We start from the raw sequence: 10,309 nt of genomic DNA, 5'->3' as shown, positions 1-10,309 counted from the left end.
CATTCCCTCCCTTGGAATGGGCACAGCAGTGTATCCCTTCGCTGCTTCTGAAACCATGAAGTCAGCCATTCTCCATGCAATCAAACTCGGTTACAGGCACTTCGACTCAGCTGCTATCTATGATTCAGAGCAGCCTCTTGGAGAATCCATCAAAGAAGCCCAAAACCTGGGGTTAATCAAATCCCGAGATGAACTTTTCATCACTTCCAAGCTATGGTGTACTGATGTTCACCATGACCGTGTCCTTCCAGCTCTCAAAAATACTCTCCAGTATAAACAAAACATCAATCCACAAACCCTTTTTCTTTCTTTATAGGTTACTGTAATTTTTTTTTTCCTTCTAAATGACTGTATCTGTGTAGGAATATTCAATTGGAGTACCTTGATCTCTACCTCATCCATTTTCCTGTAAGTCTGAAGCCAGGGGAACGTGAAGTGCCCTTTAATAAGAAAGACATTCTCCCCATGGATATCAAATCTGTTTGGGAATCAATGGAGAAGTGTCAGCAGCTCGGCCTCACGAGATTCATCGGAGTCAGCAACTTCTCTTGCAAGAAGCTCCAAGAATTACTTGCTGTGGCCAAGATCCCTCCAGCCGTCAATCAAGTGAGTTTGTTTAGATCTTTTCTTGATTTATCGTTGTGGAAGTTAAAAGGCTGAGAGAAGGTTATGATGTAGTGTTTGTTTTTATAAGGTGGAGATGAACCCACTTTGGCATCAGAAGAAGCTGAGAGAGTTCTGTAAGGAAAAGGGAATACATATTACTGCTTACTCTCCCTTGGGTGCCAAAGGAACATTTTGGGGCAGTAACAGAGTTATGGAGTGTGAGGTTCTAAAAGAGATAGCAGAGGCAAGAGGAAAGACAGTTGCTCAGGTGAGGTCTTACTGTCCTTCACTGATTCTCCATATAATTTCTCAGTTTGTCCGGGCGTGGCTTGCCAAGTGCATAGGCGTGGGGTCAAAGGATCGACTCTGTGTTTCTCATTTGTGGCATAAGGCACCCCTTCCCCTTCCCTGTTGATTGAAATTATATGTTTAATGAATGTTGGTGTAGCTACTAATTAGATTAAGGGAAAGGGATTAAGAAAATAGAAAATAAAATGCAGGAAAAGGGATTTCATTAGCGGTTAAAAAATCTTTTGTGATTGTAATTAAAGTCCCATTAAGTAGTTAGATATGATAGACCCTGTTCCCCCCACCCCCCCAAAAAAATATAAACAAATAAATAAATACAAAAATAAAATCGTTAGAAAAATTAAGCATTGCATGACCTTAATATGCTAGTCCACTACACCAGTACAGTTTTTCTTAGTTATATATCGGGTAAAGGTGTTCCAGTTTGACAAGGTAAAATCAAAACAGCACCTGACAAGATTCAATCAAAATTAGAATCATTTTACATTTGATCCGGTTTTATCGGTTTTTAATAAGTTTTTGTTATCTGGTTTACATATGATTTGTAGTGTCGGTTCATATTCGATTTCACTTTTACACTTTTTAATTCTATTTATACTAATTCATGTGTTGATATATTACTGGTGTGACTTGGAGGTGGCTTTATATTCCACAAATAAATCAAGAATTTCGGGTAATGATTCTTATCATTGGTGATATGATGACTTTATATAGAGTGTCTAGCATTTACTTTATGCATGTCTTTTGTTTGCTTATGAATAAGTGCTTGCTCTGGTGTGTTTACTATTTACTTCATGTTTTTCCCATATCCTTGATCCCAAGCACTATTCCGATATCTTAGATCTCAATCATACTAGCATTTACAGCTTTTCATATACAAATGCTAGTTAGCATGTAGTTAGGCTTTACATTTCAAGCAATATTAGATTGGTTTAGGCTAGAAAAAACTGGCATCTCGCCGGGCAGCATTGGGTGTGTCACAACTTATCATCACGTCATAGCTTAGAACCTACCTAGATGCTGGGTGGACCTTACCTTATCCATTGTTGAATCAAATTTATCTCTCTCCTAAGGGTGGGAAGACAAAAATGTGTCTCAGACTCTTATCTAGGTGATGGCTCCTAAAGTAAGAATCGAACCCCTCTCACTCTCAATGAATTCTCTAATTATCGAAAACTTCTTAAAAAAGAAAAAATGGGTGATATGTCAGATGTGTAAAAATTTCAACATTTCGTAACTATAACTTTCACTGCTGGATCTTTTTCAATGTCAAGTGTTTACTTAATCTCTTCCTCCTAATAGTTGGGTTGTTATGGATAGGACTCATAGGAGAGACTTGAGGAGTAGGAGTGCAAAGAAAAGGGCGAAGAAGGAAAAACGTCTTGCCAAACAATAAGAAATTAAAAGAGAGACCAATGGCCGAACCTCCCCAATTCTCTGTCACAAGAGAAACTGGGATCAGGTTTTGTATTTTTTTTTTTTTGGATGAATCTATATCTCTTAATCAGATTTTGTCCATTAATTTTTAACGTCCAACAATGATTTAAATGGGTCGAGGGTTGTAAAGGTCAATGAAAATTTTAAAAGACCTTGGACAATTATAAAACCCTGAAATAAGAAAGAAATTAGGGATAAAGTCCACCAAGCCCTATAATCCTAAGATGCTTATGTTCTCTTTTTCTCTCTCTCTCTCAATATGGATTTTCTTAAGATGGGCTTTCCCTTTCACTTGCCAATTTCATTGATAATTGTTACAAACTTAGGAATAACGTAGAGAATACCATTATGTAGTTTGGAATCTTTTCATTAGAAAAATATTTAAACTAGCTTACTAATGTTTGGTGTAGATCTGCTTGAGATGGGTGTACGAACAGGGGGTGAGCGTAGTCATGAAGAGCTTTAACAATGAAAGGTTGAAGGAGAACCTTGAGATCACTGATTGGACGCTAAGCCAAGAGGAGTTGCAGAAGATCAATGCCATAACACAACAGAAAGGTTATTTTGCATTGGACTTTATCTCAGAAAAAGGTCCTTACAAGTCCCTCGATGAGTTCTGGGATGAAGAGATTTCATAATAAATAGGGGTGATCATGGCATTGTTATATGTATCTAATGTCATTTACAAATATATTTTGAGTCTTGTAATTTCTTGTCATTGGTGGCCTGGTGTCCATAATTTGGATCATTTTTAATTTATGGATTTAGTTTCAATGATGTCCCTCCACCCATGAGGCATTGAGGCCATGCGTTCTTTATGTTAGTTTGAATAAATTTTCATTTATAAAAAAAAAAAGTAATAATAAAAAAAATAAAAAAATATGTGGGATATGTTGACTGATGTGACTCAAATTGTGACATCAATGTAACTCTTTTTATATTGCAACAAAGGCTTTATAATGGCACATATTAAGTGAGAATTGTAACTCCAACATTAAGTAAAATTATATAGGAATTGTCCCCCTACCAAGTGAGAATGAGAGTTGTAAATTGCAATTCCATTTCCTTGATGGAAGTAATTGGAATATGCATAACTACATAATAAGGCTAAAGAGTTACGTGTGGATCATTTTGGATTAAAGCGAATTCAATTCAAAATATTCCTCAATTTGTTGTTCAAAAATTGGCTTTTTCTTCAATCGTTCGTAGGATCAATTACATGGAAAATATCCCATTATTTTAAGAAAGCAAATCCGATTACTTGACAAAGAGAGTGGCAAAAACTTGTAAGCGAGTCATAGCTTTTCCATGAAGCTAAGAAGTAGACTACCTCCTAATTAGTCAAACCTTTTTTCCTCCCTTATTATTCTCTCCGCCTTCTTTACCCCTAATTTCTCTGTTACTTTATTTTTTTTCTTTTTATCCTTTATCTGTGTCCCTATCACATATTAAGTGAGAGTAGGGTTACAACATTTTAGTATAGAAGGATGACCCTTGGCTTCATCAAATATGAAAGAAAATCACCGTCACTTTAGAAGTCTATTGAGTTAAATCTGGAAAGCGTGAAGAGTAATTTTAAACCACAACCAATGGAGATTCAATAAGGGAGCCGGATTGGTTAATCAGATAACACTGCAAAAGTGAATGAGAAGTTACAGAGAAGACTTAAGCTGCCGATATGTGAGAAGAAAAGAAGTCGGTAATGAATGTGGGAATATGGGGTGAGATCTAGCGTGTCTTGCTCATTTCTTCTCCACACAAGAAAACATGAGAAAATATGAAAACATAATAAGATAAAAAATGAATGATTATACAATGATTTTTTATGTGTCTATCTCTTTCCTAAAATTCAAAATTTTTTGAATTTTTTTCTTTTCTTCTCTTGGTTATCAAACTTACATACTCTTTTTATTTTCTCATCATTTCATTTCTTATCATTTCTTATCATTTCTTTTTTAGATTCTTTTTTCTTTTCTTTTCTAGATTCTTTTTTCTTTTCTTTTCTTCTCTTGGCTATCAAACATAGCTTTGGAGAGACAGTAACTACCCCACATTTAAAGATTACAGAGTCTATATAAATCCAAGAGGCTCTATGACTAAGGAAAAAAACACTATCAATCAATGACCAAGGAGAAAGAACACTATCGATCAGTGTGTATACCTCTGGGAATGATAATAATAACTTTCCACATTTCTCCATGCAATCTTCCGCACTATAAGAAAAACGATTTTCGGCCACAGTTTTGGGTAACAGTATTTTTTTTTCGTCTCCAAATATAATATACTGTCACGAAAAAAAATAAGTATCATCATAAAATTATTTTGGGTGACGGTTAAACTTATACCATCACTATATATTATTTATAGAGACACCATCATTTTTTAGTTTAAGACCTCAGTATAAATAAGATCATCACCAAATATTGTTTTCGAAGACGGTAAATATATGTCATCCTTTATAAAATTAACATAGTGAAAAATTACCGTCATAAAATATTTGATTATTGAATTCAATTAGTGAGAATGCGATGACATTGGGCGACGTCAAAATTTACCGTCTCGAAAAATATTTAAGACGATAAAATACATACGACCGTCACCCAAAAAACGGAGGAATTTTACTCTCCCTCTCTCTCTCTCTCTCTCCAAATCTCCCTCTTGCTCTTGAACTTTTTCTCAGAAGTGATCGTGATCAGTACGGTAACCTCAATTCCCTCTCGAAATCCTCTCTATCGCTCTCCACAGATCTCCCTCTTGCTCTCAAACTTATTCTCAGAAATGAGAACCGTGACCTCCATTCCTCTCTCAAAATCTTTGTCCATCCTATTGTGCTCTCTCTCTCTCTCTCTCTCGAACTACCCTAACCCTTTGGTATTCTTTTGAAAAGTTGCTTTGCATCGGTTGTCGTTGGAAGCAAGGATACGGACAACATAGTTGCTGGTGAATTTCTCTCTCTTTTATGGGTTTGATCCTTTGATGGCAGAAATTATCTCAAATGAGACAACATTGTTTATATTGAAGGTTTAGAAATTAGTTGATTGCTCTCTCTCTCTCTCTCCCATTTTTTTTTTCCAGAGGACAAAACGGCTATTGTCGAGGAAGTTCTGGTTCTGGTCAAAGCCATCAACGACGGATCGATGAAAGGGAAGGAATTCGCAGTCTTAACGCTTCTGCAACTCTGTGTGGACAGTGTTCGGAACAGGGGTTTGCTTGTAAAGGAAGGTGGAATCCCTCCGTTGGTCGCTCTCTCATAGTCAGGAAGTGCCCGAGCGAAGCACAGGGTAAGAATTATAGTTTGGGGCTTGGGATACAAATCTGCCCTTTTCTTACTCTCTATTAGGGTTCTACCTACTGAAATCATGGTAGCAAATAGAAATTGAAACTTGAAAGGTTTACAGGTTATATGCCTAATTTGATTTCCTCCATCTCTCCCGAACTACACAATGGACATACCCCATGAGTTGGTGATTCTTTTTGTATCACATCTGCAATTGTTGCGGATTGGTAGAGAAGTAGAGATGAGATCATGTTCTTGCAGCCAATTTAAATAATTCTTGCGTGTGTAGCTCACAGAATCCTTGTTTTCTTCCTCTTCTAATTCACAGGTGAGTTGATTCTAACTTTGAGTTTGGTTGTGTGACTCCACAGGCTGAAACATTACTTGGGTATCTGAGAGAACCAAGGCAAGAGGCATCCTCTTCTAATCCTGTGGAGAGGTAATGAAATTTCAGCAGTGGGTACTTGTGTTCTTAACTGTGTACATAGCTGAGTGAGTGTTCTGATAATGGTTTTGTTCAGTCTGTGAACCATGAACTGACTTGTAGGGTCATCTAAACTAAAGATTTTGAGTGTGCAAGTCTTGGTGGTTTCAAAATGGATTTAGGTTGTGATCCTGGGTTTTGTTTTGTTTTGTTTGGGAGAGCCAAATTTCTACTGAAACACACAAGAGTTTTGATTGAGGCCTTTCAGTAGTATCTAGTAGGGAAGTAGTGAGTGTGAGATAGAACTGGAAGAAGGGGGCTTGAGTTATAGTTCTGACAGACTGTGTTGAGTGTGTTGGGGCGATGTGATATAATCATGTAAATGGTCCAATGAAACCTTAACTACATTTATAAATGTGTTGGTTGAGTTGTGTCTTTCTGTTGATCTATCCTTCCTCGTTGACTAGATGATTGGATCCTCATCCTATCCATAACATTAACATTGAAGGGCACCTCTCTCTCTGTTTTTTGCATCTTTGTTTCGTGTGTGCACCATCATGTGATTTGTTTGGGTTATGGCTTTATCTAGGATCTCTACATTGATTTTGTTATTTGATAAAACTACAGAGTTACATTGTGGTTTTTTTTTTTTTTTTTTTTTTCTTTGAAGGTTCTCTTGTATTTTGTGATCAAGTACGGTCATCCTTTTTCAATACATGCATTGTAATATATCAGTTCTGGTTTTAGAGATATATTGTAGTTTCTAATGGGCGTCTCCTGATTAATATCATAATTAACTCAGCTTCTGAAATCTGTTGGTATAGTACTGGTACTGAATTCTGTCCAAGTTGAACTTTCCTCGTTAAAATAGGATTCTTTAATATCTTCTATTTCAACCATCAGAAACTACGGAGGTTTTTCTGTGGTATCCATCCTGATTAATAGACCACTTAGTTTTCTTTTGAGCCAATTATGACTTCTAGTTATTGAACTGACTGAAGTTCTCTGTTTAAGCAATACTTGCTCGGGTTGGATTTAATCAAAGCTCAGAAATCAGTCCATTAGATTAATCTAAGATTTTAATATCATGTTTCTTCATTAAAACTAGCATTCGACCAAGGTTTGGTCAAAATCTGAGTTTCTAGATTGGTTTGGTGGGATTTCTCTTGAATTCTTTGGTTTTCTCTTGAATTCTAGAAAATTTATTAATTTGTTTATTGCTGGTTTTGAAAACCTAGTCTTTAGGTGACTGGGAACCACATTATAATCGTTAGATCGGGCTGGAGGTTGCTTTGATGTCAATGATGATGCCATGGCCATATGTTGGGTGATAGAAGAAGTGCATGGAATTAGGATTTATTAGAAACAAATACAATTTATTCTGACATATAAGATTTAAATCTCGTGTATTGTATACAAGTCTATATGTATGCTACTCTGTACCACATCACATACAAATTCCATTCTACCACTCTTGAGCTAAGTAATCTGATTGCTTAAAGACTCAACTACTTTGGAACTATAACAGTTAATTCAGCCTTAGATTGAGACACTATTGGGAATTCCTTTTCCAGTTAGCCAACCAATACCAGAATAATTGGAAGTGTCTGGATAGAGCAAGGTGTATGGGATCAAGACAGGCCCTTTTTGATTCCTCAATCTTTTGTCATTGTTCATCTCTATAATTCTATTCTCAATCTTTACTAGCCTCTTTCCAAATTCTTCAAAAGCTTCCAATGGTTCTATATCTGATGTCCAGTTTGGAATGTCCCTTTGCCCAAGATGGACCTCATCAGAAGAATGTGTGGAACCTGTTATGAATCCGATGTCTTGCTTCCAAATTCTTCAAAAGCTTTCAATCGGGGCATGTGTATATAACCTGCAACCAGAATAAGAAAATCATTAATTAAACTGTTATGAATCAGATTCTTATCACAAATCTTCCAATGTGAAGCATTTAATTACCAGTGACTGATAAGCTGGTGAACAATAGAGTCATTCACAGCTGCATAAGCTTTAGCCAGTTGCCATACTGAGGCCTCAACACCTTCTTCAGCAGGGGTGAAGACCTTACTAATTGCACCATATTCATCACCATCTGGATGTGGTAGACTCAACTCAATTGCCAATGGCTTCAAGGTCCCATCCTCTTTCAAGAAGAGGAGTGTTCTGGTTGCACAGGTCTTTGTGGTAGTGGTGTTTATACACCTTAGATATGGCATTTCTTTCTTTGGTTAAAAAGAGGACAATTTCCATGGGTTCATTAAAGTGAAAGAAAGACACAGAAACAGAGGAATACATAGTAGCCTATTCCTTTCATGGCTCATGCATTTGAACCTTCCAATTGTCATTATCTTGTTGGACAGTTCCTGTAGAATAATTCCCACATATATCTTAATCTTTTTATTATTTCTTAAAATTATTTTCCTTTTTGTAGGAATTGGAATCATAAATATCAAGTTTGTGCTGGCCATAAGACAACCCAATTCTTGATTCACACTGAATCAAAGATCGAACTACAAATAATCACCAAAACACCAGATCTGCCCAGTTGATCCTTGTTTTTTTTTTTTTTTTTTTTTTTCCATTGGTCCATTCAACCTACTCTGACCCAATTTTTTCTTTAGTTGCTTTCTTTGTTAACCTTTATTTTTAGTTTACAGGTCAAAGATCAGTAGAGATTGAAAGAGCAGTGTTATCAATACCTGCTGGATTGGAGGAAAGATTTTTGTAATCCATGAAAGGATCAGTGCCTCTTTTTACTTTAAGAATACTATTCCTGAAATTTCTCTCTAGTCAAATACTATTGCATGATATGATCAAGAAGAACGAATTAAGTCTGTATAGGCATGTCATCTCAAGTGTGGCAAGGAGGAGATCATTGATCAGGGTTTGGTTAGAAAGATAGAAATCCACGTTTTCAGGAACAGGACTTTGATAAATTAAAGATATGCTCTTTTTTTACTTTGGTAGTGTAAATTTTTGATGGCTTTGACGAGTTTTGGATGTAACACTGGCTTGACTAGATATTAGTGATCGATAATAATATATTGATGTCTTGATTACGTAAAATATATGTTCTTTTTTACTTTAGTAGTGTAAATTTTTTTTCCTAATTCCGTTCATGATTTATAATGGCAGGTACAATCTTACGTAGCTGCACAACTTTAAAGATCAATATTAGCAATTACTATATATTTGGCACTGAGAAGAGGGTTATTTCTTTGGGTTGGCACCAATAGGTTCAGAGAGCATTTGGGATGGAGTTTTTTTTTTTATCATTGCTTTTTGTACTATGTTTGTAGAAAATGTAATGAAACAAATGGATTTATGATTGTATACATTTTAGTTTTTAAAAGTTGAATGAAAACAATGAATTCTTATGTCCTATGGATGTGGAATTGATATATTTTTTTATGAAATGAAGAATGCATTCAGGTATAATAACATGTAACAATTGAAATTGTAATTATAAAAATATAATTTTTTTTTTTAAATTACATTTATTAACGACGGATAAAAACAACCGTAGCAAATATTATTTATGGTGATGGATTACCAAAAATATAATCAAAGACGACGGGTAAAAGTACAATTGTTTCCTAAACATGAGCTATGGAGACGGCTAAAAGAATAAAACCATTTCTAAAAAAGTAACTTAAGGCAACGGTAACAAATAAGTGTAGCCTAAAATGTACATCCTTATGGTAGTCTTTTTACCGTAGCCCATTTTTAACTATTACATTATGATCTACGGAACGACGTCGGATACAAATTTCATCTTCAAAAAATCGTTTTTTTTTCTGAAAAATTACCCATATTGGCCATTATATGACCGTAGCGCCGATACGTATCGATACTCACTGATACGTACCGATATATATATCGATACTCATCGATACGTGCTGATATATACCGATACGTACTGATCGATACATACCGATACTCACCGATACATACCAATACATACCGCAACGTACATTTTACCGTAATTTTATATTTTTTATAGAGTCATATCGAGGCATGTCGTATAGTATCGATGTGTATTAGTGGTGTATTGATGCATATCGGTATGTATTGTAGGATATATATCGATACGAAATGATTTAAAAAATTCAATGTATCGTATCGGTGTGTATCGTATCGGCCGACTAAATTTAAGATACGTATCGGAGGGTATCGTATCGGTATCGGAGATACTTAAAACCATACTCCCACTATTCTGAGAGGAACATATGATGATGAAAAAGACTAAT

The 10,309-nt window shown here is 35.6% G+C and overlaps 1 protein-coding gene and 1 long non-coding RNA gene across 2 annotated transcripts; both read left to right on the top strand.

Moving 5' to 3' along the window:
- On the top strand, window positions 1–3,157 carry LOC122078338 (non-functional NADPH-dependent codeinone reductase 2-like; the record flags this gene model as incomplete). Its single annotated transcript, XM_042644291.1, is given in 4 exon segments — window positions 1–270; window positions 363–606; window positions 695–874; window positions 2,763–3,157. Coding segments are annotated over 4 exon segments (922 nt in total), but the record flags the coding sequence as incomplete, so codon positions are not given.
- A 1,787-nt stretch (window positions 3,158–4,944) lies between these two features.
- Window positions 4,945–9,441, top strand: LOC122078778. Its single transcript, XR_006140186.1, has 4 exons — window positions 4,945–5,292; window positions 5,428–5,633; window positions 6,001–6,068; window positions 9,195–9,441. It is a non-coding gene; the product is annotated as an uncharacterized LOC122078778 (long non-coding RNA).
- The last annotated feature ends 868 nt before the right edge of the window (window positions 9,442–10,309 follow it).

Source organism: Macadamia integrifolia, chromosome 5 (assembly GCF_013358625.1).
Source record: "Macadamia integrifolia cultivar HAES 741 chromosome 5, SCU_Mint_v3, whole genome shotgun sequence".
Lineage (NCBI taxonomy): Eukaryota > Viridiplantae > Streptophyta > Magnoliopsida > Proteales > Proteaceae > Macadamia > Macadamia integrifolia.
Note: the sequence above shows the minus strand (reverse complement) of the source record. Positions and strands in the feature narration are given on the sequence as shown.